This window comes from Achroia grisella, unplaced genomic scaffold (genome assembly GCF_030625045.1).
Source record: "Achroia grisella isolate CSIRO2021 unplaced genomic scaffold, CSIRO_AGI_Agris_v1 utg783, whole genome shotgun sequence".
Classification (NCBI taxonomy): Eukaryota; Metazoa; Arthropoda; class Insecta; order Lepidoptera; family Pyralidae; genus Achroia; species Achroia grisella.
In genome coordinates, this window is record NW_026713023.1 from 927,901 (window position 1) to 947,176 (window position 19,276).

The following is a 19,276-nucleotide window of genomic DNA, read 5'->3' on the forward strand; positions in this document are numbered from 1 at the left end:
TCTTATAGAAATTGTAGGTAATAATTTACTGCTTCTTTTATTATTTTTGTTAAAAATTCATTAATATAAACGTAACATACATTTATATTAATAAATTTTTCGAAACAGCGCCATCTGTTGGCAACAGTTGTAATTGTCCAGTTGCAAACTCCAATGTTGATATCATGCTTTGTGGCGCTACAATACTAAATAGTACCACTTGTAAGTGGTAGAGGTGCAAATTTTTATATCACCAAATGGGCATTGGTAGTTTTTACTTGTAAATAAAGGCAAGGGTGTCCAGATGGCATTCTTCATTTGAAATGTGTTTCATTTAATGGAGGAAGGGGACTTTTAGTAATGTAGACTATTAACCTCATTACTAGCAATGTACCATGTCAGATTGATCTCCACGTGGTTCCCCCTGGAAACCATCGTGATAATTTCATGGTGAATCTACCACGATGGGCTGGGAGGAAGGGAATTGTTAGTAATAGGAACTAGTAATCCCTATTATTAGCAATGTACCATGTTAGGTCAACCTCCACGCGGTTCCTCCTGGAAACCATCGCGAGAAATTCCTAGTGAATTTGTCACGATGTGCTAACTGAACTGACCTCGTATTCATCTTATTATCCTCCACTGGTGCCTCGCCAGCATAAATCGCTAGCGCATGCGAGAACACGAAATTTTATTTTGAAATTAGATTCCATTATCAAGCAAAAAATACAATAAAATTCTTCTTCTACTTCGCTCCTACTTTTTTTTCACTCCTACATTATTATTGTTGCATATTAAATGTAATTTAATGAAACATATGTTTAAATATAAACATTTATTTACATCTTATGGTAATAGTTTAAATATTAAATTATGTAATACACTAAGGCCCAGGTAGTTCGTTATATCGGACTGGATACGTGAGCTGATTGCCTCTGTCCCAAGAGTACAACTCCTGGAATATAAAAAGAAAAATATAAAATAACACTAGAAATGAAAAGAGAAAAAAGACACCATCAGATTTATTAATTTGCTATTTTTACTATAATAATACTATGGATATACCATTATTTACCATCGCTTTGCTACAGGGAATTCATTCCCACAAGCTGGAACCTAAGTGTCTCAGACAGTGCGGTTTCAGAGGAGCTTCCTGCCGCGTACACTTAGATTGTGGAATGAATTACCTGCCGAGGTTTTCTCTAGACATTACAGTATGAGGTTACTTTATATATTGTGGTTTTTTAAGGGTCGACAACGCTCACGTGTTATTCCTGGCGTTCACCTTAGACACCTGTAAGCCGATGGCCCGTATGTTTGAGTGCTACCATAGTTATATAATATCAGGACAATTCACACAGTGCCATCTAGACCCAAGTTAAGTCCGCTAATGCTCGTGTTATGGATACTAGAAAACTGATACAAATTGGTAAAAATATCTATGTATTTTTTTCGTAAATTAAATATATTATATACTAGCTACTCGCCCCGGCTTCGCCCGGGTGTACATGTATTATATATATATATATATATAAACCTTCATCTTGAACACTCTATCTATTAAACTATAACGCTTCAAAATCCGTTGCATAGTTTTAAAGTTTTAAGCATACATTGGGACGCACAGACAGCGACAGCGACTATTCGTCTCTATATATATATATATATTTTTCAATAAAATCAAATATATTTTTTTCTTTAACTTACTTTATGCATATGGTCGTACCCCAGCTGCGTTGTCTTTCTGAACGGGTTGGTGAACTGTAATGAGACTTCAACTGGTTTTTTGAGGTACAGATCTATGGCCACGGTGACTTTACTCTCTCGCTCCGTAGCTGAGTCGAGAGCATACAGCACCCCACAGACTATAAACATTTCTCCAATCTGTAAATCAATAAAATATTTCAAAGTCAGACACCTTATCATTGTACGGACAAACATATTTTCTAGTAGCAAATTGGAGACTCTAGTTCTCTCGTTTTTTAATTTTAAAAACAATAAATTATAATTAATATTTATTATTAATTACCTGTCTGTGATTAAGTGATATATTCCAAATGTGATCAATATTTAATCCATCCCTGCTGGGGTCAAAACTAAGCTGAAAGCAAAATACAAATTGAACATGTTGGTTTATCTGCTTATAATTATTAGGAGAAATTTACACAATACACATAGAAATACAAAAACAGATATTCATGAATATTGTAATGTTTGCAAGGAATCGAACCCGTGACCGTCGGAAGTAAAGCGGTGAACTAAACCGCTAAACCACTAAGGCCGTTAACATTAACAAAGACTGAATGAAATTAAGAAGCAACGGAAAGAAAGAATGGTATTAGACATAAAGTTCATAATACCTTAGCAACTGCGGTGTTGTTAGAACCCTCAATTGAATAGATGGCCCAAAGCCCATTATCGTCGGCACTGAAGTCTACCTGAAATTAATATCAATAGTAATTTTAACAAAGACTCATATATGGTAGAAGTTTTATGTAATGTAATCTACCAGCCAAAGTTTTCTCACGAGACTACACCATGGGGTTTTTCTAGAAGAGTATACTCGTATTAAGGTTCCTTAAGGGCAGGCAATGCACACGTGACATCCCTGGTGTCGCCGTATATAGGCTACGGTAACCATTTACCATCAGATGGGCCGTATGCTTGTTTGCCACCATCGTAGTATAAAAAATACAGTTTGTCAGATAGTATCAACATCAACATTCTTACCTCAATGGACTTTATAGAAAGAATTTGTCTCGCTTTTTTCAAACGCCAAGTATAATAGCTTTGTAAGCTGTATTTCAGTTTGAATGACACGTATAGGGGGAGATGGGGTTTGTTAATAATGGGAACAAATTCCTCCACTGCTATCAATGTACGGTATATTTCAGGTCACCCTCCACGTAGTCCTGGCAACCATCATGACAAATTCCTGGTGAATTTGCCACGATGGGATAACTGATCGCACCTCATGTTCCTCTTATTAATCTCCACTGGTGCCCTGCCAGCGTAAACCGTTAGCGTATACGGTGCACCATTCCATTATCATCAATTAAAAAAATATATGACCTAAAAACTGTCATGTATAAAGGGTACGATGGCAACTTACTCCTTTGCAATTAGAGACTTTAATAATTATTACATAGAAAAAAAATAGATACCTGATTGTGCTGAGCGGTGTACAACCTTCCAGCAGCGTGAGGTAAGTGCACAGATTTGATTCTGCTCTGCGACAGGTCGTACCTGATGATATCACCAGGATGACCAGACTCGTTGGCTTGATAGAAGAATGACCCGCTGTAGACTATATGTCCATTACCCTGTAAAAACGAAATAAAGAGAATTAATAAGGTTAACTGTCGGTGATATTTTAAAATTAAAGATTAAGACTTTTAAAGTTTCAGACTTATCAGAATTATGAATTATCTTACATTTGAAGTTCTCATGTATTGCCACTCTGCAGTCAGCAATTTCACTACTTTGTGTCACGCTAAATACATCTTAGTAGGTAAGTTGTTTCGCGGCTAAAATAGGTGATATAGAGTTACCCAACCAGGCGACTTTGTTCCAATTATATCTCTGTATATTATACACAATAAATACTTACATAGAATGGTCTCTGTAGTTTGTGAAATTCATCAACATGATCCGACTTGAAACTGACTTTGCTCCTATATTCCCGTAGTCTTTCTACATCATTCTCCTGCGTCGTCCATAGTTTATCTCTCTGCAAGATACAGAGTATACATATATGTAATTGGAAAGGCAAACAAACTGAAGTCCTATCTGGTAGCCGTTGCATATATGAAGAGCAGTGCGGACATCAGTTAATCATGTGACGCCATTTAGGAGATCTAAGATGATACATCTCCGTATCCTAAACTTTCACGGCTATAGCCTCGCTATTCAAAGCTAAGTGGTTGGTGTCTGAAATTAGATCAGCATAGGAATAAATGACTAGCTGCAGGGTGGAGAATGGATCAGCTCATACGAAGTTCACCAGGAAGAAATGGGTGCAGAGGTTATTCCTTGCACGCCTATGATAGATGTGAGGTCAATTTGATGAGAACAGTGCGGGGTCTTAGGCGAATGCGAAAGCGTTCCCATAGACTCGGCGATATGTTTGAAGAGCAATAATCGTTACGTTTATAGCCGATTCAAAAACAATGTTAAAAAATTTTTATCCAATAATATTGGTCAGTTAGCTCCTGACCACGTTCAGTGCAACCTAGCCGAAACGTCGAGAGAGGTATACCTTTATTTACCATAAATATATTAGTTTTAAAACTTGACTTAAGTGTATAAAAAATTTTAATTTGGTTAATATTCTGAAATATGCGCAAGCACAAATATCCAGATTACCTGAGCCTCTGAAGCATTAGAATCCCTCAGCCAAGCTCCGAACAGTTCGTCTTTATATCTGTGATACACAGGTTTTCCTATAGCATACAGTTGACAATCTAGAAAAGATTTATATTAGAGTTAATGTTATTTAAGAATTAGATATTAACATATTTACACATTTTAACTTTTCACAAATTAAAAATTGTCATGACACATTAGGGCTCAGGAATGGTAATGTTGTCACAAATTTGTTTTATGATGTCCGTTGTGTTGTTATTGTTGTTAATTTCTGTTGGCGACGATTGTCATTTTCGTGGGCCATTAGCTCTTATGGGCATATAAGCTAATGGCCCACAGTTCCAGTTACATAAAACTCCTTAAGAATCTGACTGGTGCAGTATTCAAGAGCGATTCGCCTGGTTCTCAGATACTAAACGGCGAATTTTTTTGTATACAGCTCTTTGTTCCGTGTCATGAGTACATACTGTCATTCCGAAAATCAGTGAGATGATCAAATCTCTCCATAAACAAAGAGAAAGAATAATGAAACATTAATATAAACGGTGTGGTATCCTGACCAATTTAGTATCCAGAAATCCAATTAAATTATCGGTGAATTTGAAATCATTTTCATAAATATTCTATCTGCCTATCATTCGACTTGGTATATATACCCTTTACGTATATAAATACAAATAAAAACAAAAGACGTACTGGTATTCCTTCTCATATTGTACCCTGCAGTGGAGTTCATAGTCAGTATCAGTAGTTGGGCTCGGTCGCAGCGGGGACAAGACGGGCACCGCTGCACCTGGCACAGCTCCTCGTAGGACGTGAGGATTGGGGGCCGGGAACCGAACTCCATCGGCTGCTGTACCGGCATTTGCTGGTGAGGGCTTGGGTCTGTTCCATAAATCGTATAACATCACAACACTTATTAAAATAATCATTCTAACTGTTAGCCATGTTTTGAAGACCGCAATAACTTTTGATATTTTTAAAATTTATATATTTAGAACAACTAGTTTTATATGTCATGTGTTTGGATACATTTCAATTATTGTAGCAGTCTTTACCATAGTTCGCAGCTGCATATTAATATATTTTATTATCATAATCTATGTGATTTCATTCACCATCATCACGGATTCACCATCAGATTCGTTACATCCAATATCATAAAAAATGTTGATATAAAAATGATCTACATGAACAATTTATACCTAGTCCAGCTATAAGTTCTATTACAAATGAAAATACTTTTTTTTTTTAAATTCAGTAATGTAATATTATTAAAATCTATACCTACATATTTATTAAAATCTCGGCAAAACAAAAAAATATTCTATTCGCAATGGCCACCTTTGGCTTTTATACAGGCCTTTAGTCAGTTTGACCACGAATCTATGGATTTAAGTGCTTAACGCCGTGTTTCCCAGGGAAATTTCGCCACTGCTTGCTCCAAAGATTTTTTAAGAGAAATGAGATAATGAACACGAAAAAATATGAAATGACGCAAAATTGAAAGAAGTTTTTAAAATAATATACGTGTTCCAAATTCAAAATAATTAAAAAGTTGAAAAAAATAATAGATTTGTTATATAACAGTATTTATGGTCAGACTAGTTATACATAAAAATTACTCACACGCAAGTTTAATATGTCCTTTCACAGTTTGATTATTCAGCTCGTTCTTCGCAACACAACTGTACTGGCGAAGGTCATGCTCCCTCACTCCTGGGATCTCTAATCTCATGATCCACCGCCAGGGATCACCAGTTGTTACCACCTCTGTTTTGTACCGAGGACCTTCCAGGGTTATGCCTTCATACTCCCAAGCGAGAACTGGTTCCGGCCAGGCTTGTATCTGCAATATTCATAATAAGCCTAGGAACTTAGTACAAAAACCCAGGGCAATTCACACAGTGCCATGTAGTCCCAAACTAAGCAGAGCTTTTGTTATGGGTACCACATCTAATATTTAATATTTTTTGTACATATATACATAATATACCGGTACATAGAAAACTTCCAGATGGATCCAAACGCCATACTCATGAATACAAATGTTTGCACCGTGCGAGGAATCGAACCCGCGGCCATCGGAAGTGTCTTATTTAGTGTGCTTAAATTATGGGCTTGCATGACATTTTGCGCATGAGTGGTAAGAGTCACATATAACATGATATCCATACCACTGTTCATATATATGTATATATTTATATGTATAAACCACGGATACCATTTATCATCAGGTGGACCGTCAGCCATTTCAATTACATAAAAAAGGTGCAGGAACAAGATTTTAATTTAATTAATTTATTATTTTATTGCACTTAAAAATTTTACACACTATGTTGTTCTCTACCAGTTAACTTAATATATAGGACCGCTTTCTGTTCTTACCTAATGGTAAGAACAATACTAATGGAACAACAAGCGGTTGATGAGTAGTGGTGGGAAAGGACAAAATAATTTTACCTAAGATTTAATGTAAGATACCAAAAGATAAGAGAATTGTGTTTTTAACTTACCTCACACTCTATTTTGGCCGTTTTGTTGTACACATACACTATGTTGTTCGGTACCCTTATATAGGGGCTAACTGAAACAATACGGAACAACACAACTTCATTAGAAATTGAAATAATCTTTGTTCATATAATCTTTATTTATATTTAAATATACTAAACTAAATAAAGAAACTTTGTTTATTTTTAATCAACACCCTAAAAATAAGTTTCAAGTTTCTAGCATTAAAAATAACTATACTTCTATACTACCTTTCAACCCCTTACAATTCTAAAAAAGTAGCCTATGTCCTTTCTCAAGGTCTAGACTATCTGTTTACCAAATTTCATTTAAATTGGTTTAGTAGTTTTGGTGTGAAAGCGAAACAAATAGACAGTTGCTTTCGCATTTTTTAAATATTAGTTTTTTTCGGATTATTCTAATGTTGTTGGCTGCAGCTAGCCTTTACAGCTTTACCAGACGATAAGGGGCGAGTGCAGTTGACACTGCAAACCAGCGGAAGGACTTATGGAGCGGCTGAAGGCTAACTCTCGCCTGACGGATACAATTTTAGTTTGAGAGCACCGCTAGGGGTTCGAACCTTGGCTCAGGCAGTCGTAATTTCGATCCCCGTTTGAATTGGATGGCGAATAGATCGATGGGGATTTTTAATATTAGATAAGATAAATAGGTTTATATACGTGCAGTGTACTTCTATGTCAGTAGTATGATACAATAAATGTACAAGGGCGATCCCTAAAAAGAGATTTCTTCCAGCAAACCTAGAAAATGTCATAGGATAGTGTGTTAACTAGATCAGCTATACATACGAGTACATGTACGAAAAAAGGAGACCTTGAGATATTGTTGTATATATAATTATTATTTAATACATTTCTATAAAATATTATGTTGTTTGTGTTAAAGCTGCTTTCTGTTTGCTTTGGGAGAAGTGGAAATTTTGTACTTAAATTTAAATGAAGCGACGTTGTGTCTACACGGCAGTATTTTGGCGACTGATTGTAATGTACACAAACGGTGGCCGGCCGGCAGAAACACACATAACTATAATTGCGGTCCGATATAGACCAACCATATTGGATGGTAACTAGTATCACAGGTAACATAATATTACATAGTTTATATACGTACAGTGTACTTCTACGTCCGTAGTTTGGTTGGCAGATGGCAGCATCCCGTTATTGGCCAGACACACGTACTTCCCTGTGTGCCATCTTGATACATTTGGAATATTGAGGAGATGACCGCTCACAGATGCATCTCGCCATGAACCCTATTAATTAGTAATAAATTATATTATAGACATATTTTTTTCACAAATACATACATACATATAATACATGGAAATGTTTGAATGCTAATGTTTGTGCCGTGCGAGGAATCGAACCCGCGACCATCGGAAGTAAGGCGCTAAATCGCTAGACCACGGAGGCCGTCAAAAGCTTATATTATTACTATATTGACATACCTGAATAATAGCGGTCCCATCAGATCTTCTCCATTCCACGGATGGTTCAGGCCGGCCAGTTGGATTGCAGCTGATGCGAAGCGTGTCACTCTCACGGACTATTACACGAGTGTGTTCCTCTGAAATTAGAGAAAGGTATACTTCTGTTATAAAATTTCTATCTACGAATTATTTTATTATTCCATTATTCATTACTGTACACACATAGAAAAAAATTAATGATATAATACAATAAATGTAATCGAGCGAATGTCTAATAAGAGATTGCTTCTAGTAAACCTAGAAAATGTTAAAGGATAATGTGTTCTTCTGATCAAGTGGATCAGCCATACGTGTACGAAAAAATTGGGATATTGTTATATGTATAAATATTCTCTGATAGTCCTCTATAAGATATTGAATGATAACTAGTACTCGTATATAATCTATACATATAAATAAAATTGGAGTGTCTGTTTGTAATATTAAAATAACCGTTTTTTACTACATGCATATAAATATAAATACGATATATATACCGAAAAACACTTATAAATTTTTGTCTGTCTGTCTGTCGGTCTGTTTGTTCCGGCTAATTTCTGAAATGGCTGGACCGATTTTAACGGGACTTTTTTTGGCAGGTAGCTGATGTAATATGGAGTAACTTAGGCTACTTTTATTTTAGAAAAAACATTTTATTTTAGAAATTAATATAAAATTCCACACGGACGAAATCGCGGGAACAGCTAGTATAATAATTATATCCCTGGACATTTCATCTAGTCACAAGCTAAATAGAGCTTGTGTTATAGTTACTTGACAATTGATAGAAATACTTAAACAAATTATTTTTGCCAATACATACAACATATAAATATATATTATAAAAAACACTCAGACTAATACTCATGAATACAAATGTTTGCACCGTGCGAGGTGTCGAACCTGACTATATCGGAACTAAGAGGATGTGCTAAGTGCTAAAAGACTAGACCATCTGGGTCATAAAATATGCTTTAGACCTTTTTGGATTTCAATTAAATAATAATTAAATTGAAATCACAAAAAAAATTTTCATTTGTGTTTTTTAAATAGTTAAACTATTTTATTTACTTGATACAAATATTAATAATACTAACGTGCAAATGTTGGCGGTATAAACAGTTCCTTCTCTTTTGTATAGTTGTATATGGAGAGTCCAGGTCTGCCCGGTGCACCATCTCGCCCGTCGTTGCCACGTTGACCCTTGGGACCTGTAGGTCCCCGATCGCCTTTTACACCCCGAAGACCGGGCGGGCCTGGCGCCCCGGCTCTACCTAATGAAGAAGTGGATGATATCATTAGAACTTGGGTGGACTAGTTCTCTAGAATCTTTTTTTATCAACAAAAAAAATAGGTAAATTTAAAATAACAAGATGTAATTTTAGTTAGCAAAAATATAACTCTATAACGTAGCGATTACTAAAAAGTAAAACACAAGCTTCATTGTACAAGATACTTTATCCATGCGCTAGACTGTTCGTCCATCATAGTTTAATATTCAACCTACAAAAATAATATTAGTAATGAACTAACAATAAAAAATTTCACATACCGTCTTTTCCGTCCTTCCCGTTCTTTCCCGGACTGCCATCTCTACCTGGCACCCCGTCGCGTCCATCTTTACCTGGAGCTCCATCTGCGCCATTTCTACCTGACATTCCATCGAGTCCAGGCTCTCCTGGTACTCCATCACGACCATCAAGTCCAGCATTGCCAGGAAATCCACGTTCTCCTGAAGATTCATATATATGCAATTGTTAATAAAATTCTTCTAATATTATAATTAGTAAAGAATACTTGTGGCACAGTCACGTTTTAACGATCATACCACTGGAGACGTTTTCCTAAATTTACGTCAGTAGCGCCTCAGAACAAACCTAATAACAACAACTTTTCTGTTACAAAATGATTTTAGTCAACTGCTATCTCAGGCGTAGATAAAGACTTCAATTATATTATTACTGTGGACCACTTGATACTCGATTTGCCAAAATTATTCAAGCTAATTGTGATGACAACATTACAAGAGTGAAATGTAATGACGTACTGATATTTTAAATATAGGTTTTATAATTTAATTAACTTTACCTTTAGGACCCGGTGGTCCAAGTGGTCCCCTAGTCCCCGCATGGCCTGGGGTTCCAGGTGCACCTGGATCACCCCTTTCTCCTTTAGGTCCTGGCATACCAGTAGGACCTTTAGGGCCTTGGACTCCGGGAGGACAGTAGTCCTGGGTTGCCTTGCAAAAGCCTTGCACTACTTTGTACTAAAATTAAAATGATTAATATACCTTAGTGAAATATAGAAATTAGAAAGCCCTTATCTCTTCTTCATAATAAATTACTATACATTACTATATTTTTATATGTTGTGATTATCAAGCAAATAATAATCATATACTTTTGTTATAAGAAGTAATTCATTATTTTAGACTTATGTTAGTTCTGACTGTGCATTAATTAATCAGCCCAGATTCTAATTTTTTATGCATAGACTCAGTTTATCAGTAGATCTTGCGAATACTCCGATTTATTTTATTAATTATTTGTGGTTTACCATTTAATATGGAAAGTATCGTTTAACCAAACTCAACTGTGAATATTACTTTTTATTTAAGTGATAAGCTGCATAAAATTGTCCATAACACTATTTATTAATTTAACATACTGGAACCCTGGAGTAACTGGTGAGCCACACCCATGTGTCGCCACCAGGAGCCGGACCCTTGGCACCAGTCCGGCGCATTTCAGCTGCATCCTTCTCTTCAAGTTCTGCGCGCATTTTTGGATTAAAGAACTCAACATGTGGTGCCACAGTATTATCTTCTTGAATTTGAGATGATTTCTGGAAGTAATATTATTGTTTGGTTCTATGAACGTACATATTGTTAATCTCTCTCATCTCTTTCGCACATTTCAGATATTAGGCTAGCATCATCAATATTTAAACAATTCATGCCAAATCTTCACCATGTATAAAATTGGTCTGGCATTATTATAAAAATAAATTTATGATAAAAAAATCGGTGTTCAGAAATGAATTAAAAGGTATTACAAATGAAAATGTACAACTTTATTCAGAAAAATAAAGGTACAAAGTATTGTAGCAGACTTTACGGTGAGCAATTGGTTAATAATACTCACAATGATACATACATTTATAAAAGGATTATGTGGTTTACTTGTTGACAAAGTCTGTTCATTATTTTAACTATAGTTTAAAATTTAAACAAATGTTCAATTCACTACGTTCAAAAACAACTCTAAAAACATGCGAATTGTTTTGTATTTTTTTGCATACCAACATAGCTTCTCGTTTTAGTCTACTTAATGTTGTTCCACTGAGTTCTGTGAAGTAACTTTCAATTTTTTCTTCTAATTTATCTTCTAACATATTTCTCACTACATTTCTAGCTTCTGTATTTAAATTGGCCTTCGCATCTCCGATTTCTATGTAATTGTAAGTATGAGCTATAAGGGATATTACTGCACACACGCAAGCGAAAATAGACAAGTTTTTACAGCAAGTTGCATCAACACCGCTGTCTGTTGATAATTTTCTTTTACCGTTTTTCATTTTGAGAATTATTTTAACATCACTGTATTAACACCATCACAAATCCACAAATCCGCATCACTAATCATTATTCCATCTTTTATTTGTATCAGACATAGGTACTGAGTAATTGAAATCTTCCGATGAAGAATTTTGAACTTAATTTTCAGGGCCACTTCGTATAATTTGGAGGGACGTGTTCCCTTGTCGAGTTATCTGAACATAATCCGGTCCAATATGATTCTTCCGGCACGATACGAGTAGTTGCACAACGGTCCCGATAACCGACAATTGGGAGCGCTATTTAAACTCTGAACTCAATCAAGCAATCGACAGCCATAGTACGGTCTTCAGATTGTTCATTCATAACAACGAAAAGTACGAACTCAATAGAAACAATGTAATAAATTAATAGAAATACCATTATCAATTATTACACAGTTTGGCTGGGTACTTCCATTTTTTTTTTCTCATTTGTCTCAATCTACGGAAACTAAAATGGAGACTTGTAAGGAAAACATATTAACGAATGAAAAATTTATGACCAAACCAAAATAGATTCTCAGAACAAATAACTGGCATTTCAATGTATTTAAAACTAGCTGTGACCACGGTTTCATCCGCGTAAAATTGTGTTAATGTTATTTTGATGTATAAGTTATATTACTGTAAAGTTTTTCAAAAGCAGTTTAGTATTCTTTGCGTGATAGAATAACAAATGGAATAGATGGATATCTATACTCACAAACTTTCGTGTTTATAATATTAATAAGATTGGTACGCTTGAGGAGCTACTTGTTATGAATTGTAGCAGAGTAATTTATATTTTAATAAAGTTTTCATTGCAACTAGATGTAGAAAACAGTTATAGGGAACTAGAGACCAAATAGAATTCGGATTTTCGAGTTTATTATTAATTAAAAGTTTGGAATACGTAGAGTTCGAAATGAAAATTACATAGAAGTCATCGTCCCTGGTGTTTGTACATATGTCACGGAGGATGGTGTACGTATTTGACACGGAGTCAACCCAGATATAGTTCTTAAAAGTAGCACTGTATTGTAAACGAATGGCAGTTACGTTTTAAAGGAGAAATCAGCTCACCCATTTTTAAATAGTATATACGTATAAAACAAAATCGCTCCCGCAATCTGCATAGATCTTTTAAACTACGCAACGGATTTTTATACATATCAAAATCATTATAAAAACCAAAATATGTGAGAATTAAATACCTTATTATACCTATTTAATATAGGTAATATCTTAATATATTTAAAAAAAATTACTTTAAATCTTTGACTCGCCGTGTTCATTATTTGGAATCTACAGATACCTAGCTACATTATTCTTTAGGACACTTGAATTGTTCTATTTCAAATTCAATAAGCCTACAGACTTTATCATTATTGTTCCTCTATCATTGTCTGAAACATGAGAGCTTTGAAGTTCCCACAAAAGAGACGCAGCTTTCGCGCATGCGTCAGTAACTATGTCAGGGACATGACCTGCTGTTACCAAGGTCGTTTGTGTTTAACGTTTACACTGTCATATACTGAGCAGACTTCAAGAAGTATTATCCACATTTTGGAGTTTAAGCTTAAAAATATAATAACTAACAATATTAGATAGGAAATGGATTTAGTGCCTCCGTTAGCTGCTGTTCATGGTACGTCTACAGGAATTTCTATATTGTATCTTGGTCACTTTTCTAGTATCTAGAATGTTACTGATGCTGTTGCTAAGCGCTACGTGGTTTCGGAATTTTTTCGACAATATTAAATATTTGCTGTATTTGCTAGCTGGTTGTCACCATTTAAATCAATAATGACATTTTACTACAGAACTTCAATGAACAAGCTTTTCTATTTCAAAGTTCTGATTACATTTTCTGTGTTGAGTGTGTGTATACCACGTTATACTACTAGTTTAGTATTTTCATGATGATTTTAATAATATAACGAGTTTAGTACCATGTTTGTAGCATGCTATATTACGTCAAGACTGAAGTTGTTGAATACAAAAATATTGGAAAAGCCATATTTTTGTAAGATTTCCATGTCATGACACCGTGTCTAGAAACTAGTATAGTAATAGAATATTGAATATTAAAGGACAGTATTATGATATTGCAGATCAGCAGAGCTAAGCAGTGTAATTATTATGATGTGTTAACATTAATAAAAGTATAGATACTTCTAACATTATTGTAATATCTAAATTTCTTATTTGAGTAACGAGAATTAGGTACAGATAAAAATTGACTCGAGACAATTACTTTACTTATCCTTTGTTCAAAACAATATTCTCAATTTGGTCTAAATTTAACTTTAATGAAATAGACAACAACTTCTGATTTGGATATTACTCAGAGATGTAATATCGGTCACTTTTTATTTCAGCATGCAGTGTTCAACCTCTAGAAGAGTATGATGCACCACGTGCGCCTCTGCTGCGACAAGTCTCTCTTGACGAGGAGCGTCGGGACGAATGCCAGGGTCATTGGAGAGGGGCTCACCTCTTGGGCGAAGAAGAGGAAAAAGGTGTCAGACTGTTCAGAGCTTTGTTGCTCCAGCATTTGAGGCTAGAAGAATTGAAACCACCACCTTGTATTGTGGCGACAGCTAAACCAGACCCAAGGTATTTTTTTACAGAATCTCTTTGATTCAAATTTATTTAATTTAATTGTAATGATAGATAAGTCTAATTTACCAACAAACTTCCAAAATGTACATGAATTATTATAAAATGTAATGTAATAAATACAGATTATTTGAAAGCATCATCGTGCAATTTTACTACTATTTCCAATATATTTGATTTATAATTTAATTAATAAATAAATGAAGGTATATTGTTTAGTACCTATTTGTTATGCTACTGTTATGTAAAATTTCATTAATTCTACCTTTTATTTAGTTTTAAGACGTTGCTGGCTATGCTAACCATAACTTTGCCAATTTTATTAAGAATCCAAACTATAGCATTATAGACCTTAATGCAATATGTCTTTGATATATAATTGAGAAACCTGTTATGATTAGAGGTTGGTGGATGTACTGGCGTGACTGGCGAGCCCTGGAACGGGCGGCAAAAAGGTTTAGAGAAACAAAAGCGAGAGCGAGACTGGCTGCCAGAGCTGAGCACATATCCCTACTTTGCCTTGATGAAGTTGCCTTTGAGGACATTATGCAGGAATTATGCCAGGTAAGATTCTCCTTTATATAGACCAGGAATGGTAACAAATTACTGTTTACGAGTAATGCCATACTTACATATAACGTTATAGAAACTAGATGAACCCGTTAATTCATAACTTTTTTATTTGTAAATCGATCGGTAAACAAATACCAAATTTTAAGTTGAACTTACCATAATATATTAGTGAACACCGTCTCCAAATTGGTTGAGCTATTTCACACAAACAGATAACAATTCTAAAAATGAGAGTTTTTGATGACAATTTAGTTTTCCTCGTATATATATTAATTTTATCTAAATATTGAGAGTTTACGTCAAGCCCACGGATGCAACGATACGTAATATAGGGACTATGGTTAGTTTCTAACATTAAAACCGTTAACTTTATATATTTTTCAAGTACAGATAGCAATCAGTTGCATTTTTAATACATGTATAGATTACACTGTATGGATCACACGTTTATCGTTCAGATTGAAATACAATCATGTACCTACTTTAGGCTTTCTCATGGTATCGCAGTTGGAGATAAAGTAGTAGTACATTAATATTCCATGATATATAGTACTTAAGACGTCATCATCGAAATTTTCTCGAGAGACTAAAGCGTGGGGCTTATCAAGAGGGGTATATTAAGATTCTGAAGGGATGGCAACGGTAACGATTCAGGATCCAGAGACTATGGCAACGGTTTGCCAACAGATGGGCCGTAAGGTTGTTTGCCACCACCGTAGCAAAAAAAATCGTCGTTCGCATCTCGTTGCACATAAAAATTACGTACATCATCCTCTATTATCATTAATTACATCATCACATTACCTTTCAGGCTTGTGCTCATATCGAACAACGTGCTCTAGTGGTGTTAGCATTTCTGTGCGAAGTATGCGCGAGAGCGGTTCGCGTGGGGGGCTGGTGCAGGGCGGCGGACTGGGCTGCCAGACATGTGGCCCAATGCGCAACGCCGTGGGCAATCAGACATGGAGGTTGGGTAAGTGTCAGCGATCTTTTCTCTTTCATCATTTTCTCCAGAAAACAATTCATACATTGCCATCAAGTGGGCTATGGACCGTCAGACATATGGCCCAATGCGCAAGCCGTGGGCAAACAAACATGGGGGTTGGACAAATGCCAGTGAGCTTCTTCCCTTTCATAATTTTTTTCCTACATCAATTCACACATTGCCATTTAGTGGGACTGGCTATGGAACGCCAATTATGTGGCCCAATATGCAACGCCGTGGGCAATCAGACATGAAAGTTGGGTAAATATCAGTGACTATTTTCTATTTATTACTACAATTCACACAACGCCATCTAGTACCAAACTAAACAGAACTTGTATTATGAGTACTAGAATCTCTCTCCGATCGATCCCCAATTCCCTAGAATTCAATTCAAACGAAGATCGAAATTACGACAGCCTGAGCCGAGGTTCGAACCCCTAGTGGTGCCCTCAGACTAAAGTCGTATCTTCCTAAACTTATCTTCATGGTAAAAGTGATATATATGACTAGTTGTTTGTTATTTTAGTCAAATCATTTCACGGTTTCATGGCTTTCCGAGGCCTAAAATATCAAGGACTTAGTAAATGCTTTGCTTAGTAGTTATTGGCGAGGAAAAAATGTTATATATATTTTTACTTTATTTTGATGGATAAACTTGCTACAGGTTCGTTTTTATAGACCATGTATTGACGTGAGGAAACTTCTTTATAATCACGCTATGCGTGACTGTTCAAAATACGTCAAAAAGTGTAATTGGTTCATGAATCACTAGAACCTCACAATATATCCCACATGTTATATGAAACATTCATTAGTTTTCAATTTGAGGTAATACTTACTTTATAATAGATTTTTGTTGAAATCCGAAGAACATTTATTGATACAGTGAAATTGGTTCTTATATTTCTAGAATGTTATGATTAGAACTTTGTAGTAAGGAACAGTCAATCAGTCTTACAATCTATCCCACCTGTTATATGAAACATTTTTTAGTTTTTAATTTCATGTAATACTATAATTATCCGAAGAACACTTTCTGATACTGAAATGGAACGTAAAGCCTTTCCATTTTTGAAAAAAGAAATTATTAAAGTTCCTTAATAAGTCTTATAGTATAAAACGTGTATTTTACAGAGTGCAGTAGTAGAGAGAGCAGGCGGGACTCGCAGAGACGATACAACGATACTGGCCGGAGCGGCGTTCGCGGCGCTACTAGCATTTTTACTGTTTTGCCGCGTGAGAATGCGCCATGCATTGTTGTAACTACCCTCCTGCATCGATTGGGTCATGTAACATTAATTTGTCCATTGCGACAATGGCAAATTTTCAAAGCATTAATCATCTCGTTATTGTACGATTAATGTTATCACTGCAATTTGGAATATTGCATGGTCACTCAACATGTTTGTGCCATGTATTGACAGTGGAACAGTACTGAGATGGGTGGCAAATTTTACTATAGCGCCAATTTTCGGCAACTTTCTAAATTGTTATATTCTATCTTCTTAGATCAAAATATATGGACATATTTCTTACGTTTAGCTTTTTGTTTTATGTCCTTTATTATAAAGATGTTTGCTATTAAATTATAATTAACTTACTTTGGTCTCGTATTGTTAATGTTAGCGACACGCACAGTGAACGGTCTAAATAAATTATTTTAGTGTTCGATCTCAATAAGTGTATTTAGCTGTTATCGTATTTTTGTATCGGAGCGATGTCAAATATTATCGAACATTATTTTTATATAGCATAAATGTATTATGTTCATCAATAAAAAGTATTTAGATATTCAGGGTTTTATTAATATACGCAATTTCTTTTTAGAGTTACGATTCGACTAGAAACAAAACATGATGTATTTATATGACTTCATGCGTTATTTTTTGTAGAGTGAGTGATGATACTTATTTATATATTCAGGTCATTTAGCTATTTAACTGGAAAACTATAAGAAACAAACACACTTTCATATTTATAATATTAGTTTTTTTATGTAATTGAAAAAGCAAACAAGTTGTCGGCTCAAATGATGGTAAACGGTAACCATCGCTTATACATGAACAGTCTTACAGATTTCACATTATAAAGCGAAGCTGTGATACCACAAATGCATTAACATTCTATAGTACGAACAAATAGGCATACTTTCATAGTTGTAAATTAGTTTCTTTTATGTAATTAGAATAAAAAACAGTATATCGGCTTAACTGATGGTAAGCGGTAGCCGTTGCTTATATCCATGAACAGTCCCATGCACTTATAATGTGACATTTGTAATACCACTTATGCATTTACTAAGATGACTAAAATGTCATATCTGTTATCCTGTAATTTAACTGCCTAATCTCTCTGCAACACTGCAATATTCGTATTTGGCGTCTAAAATAGGTGAAATTGAGGACCCAGACGACTTTTTACAAAGTCTATCTAGGTAATAGGGTGGATGTATAAAGATTATATTAAAATAAAAGACATGCTCACTCACTATTTTATTATTTTTATTGTAATTTCTCATAATACCGCCGTTCGACAGCGTGCGGGTACGCCGATGCTCTTCAGATACGTAAAATTAAACTTCAAACCACTATCATAAACCAATGTATCGTCTATAAACATCTGAATGCATAAACAATTAGAGAAACTATCACAATGTTTAATTATTAACAATCACAAAAACAAATCTTGATTGAACTGTTCACGAGACTCCATATTAGAAATTGCATCATTAGTAAATTTATATAAATCTGGTACCTCTGACTATATAACAGCTGATAGAAATACGTAAATATATTTTTTGTAAATACAGACAATATGCATGGAAAATTCAGACCGATACAAACAATTATACTCATGAATACAATTGTTTGTATCATGCGAGGTTTGAACCAGTGGCCATCGGTAGTAAAGCGTTGTACTCAACCATTAGACCACCGAAGCCGTCAAACATATCTGTTGTAAGATATTTAATCAATGATAGCGTAGCCTCTCCACAGTTCTACCAAGATTTACTTCTGGGTCAACAATATTAAAAGCTTTGACAATAGCAACAATATTAAATAGTGTACAGCAAAAATTTAATATGTATATATATTTATATATATACAACTTTAAAACTCAACTAGCTCACTGAAATCAATGATAAACCATGTAATACTGCTAATACACCA

The 19,276-nt window shown here is 34.9% G+C and overlaps 2 protein-coding genes across 2 annotated transcripts; one reads left to right on the forward strand and one right to left on the reverse strand.

Annotated features, from left to right (window-relative positions):
• Positions 1–862: 862 nt before the first annotated feature.
• LOC131851455 (uncharacterized) lies at positions 863–12,106 on the reverse strand. Its single transcript, XM_059201958.1, has 17 exons — positions 11,648–12,106; positions 11,015–11,191; positions 10,436–10,613; positions 9,900–10,079; positions 9,445–9,621; positions 8,327–8,445; positions 7,990–8,131; positions 6,861–6,931; positions 5,974–6,193; positions 5,041–5,229; positions 4,345–4,442; positions 3,590–3,709; positions 3,144–3,302; positions 2,340–2,417; positions 2,009–2,080; positions 1,687–1,863; positions 863–934 (listed from the first exon to the last, which is right to left on the reverse strand). Exons 1-17 carry the CDS (start codon positions 11,921–11,923, stop codon positions 863–865), a joined length of 2,505 nt encoding a protein of 834 aa, XP_059057941.1. The 5' UTR covers positions 11,924–12,106.
• Positions 12,107–13,503: 1,397 nt separating this feature from the next.
• On the forward strand, positions 13,504–17,432 carry LOC131851479 (uncharacterized). Its single transcript, XM_059201983.1, has 5 exons — positions 13,504–13,571; positions 14,305–14,542; positions 14,947–15,109; positions 15,930–16,091; positions 17,241–17,432. Exons 1-5 carry the CDS (start codon positions 13,538–13,540, stop codon positions 17,367–17,369), a joined length of 726 nt encoding a protein of 241 aa, XP_059057966.1. The 5' UTR covers positions 13,504–13,537; the 3' UTR covers positions 17,370–17,432.
• The last annotated feature ends 1,844 nt before the right edge of the window (positions 17,433–19,276 follow it).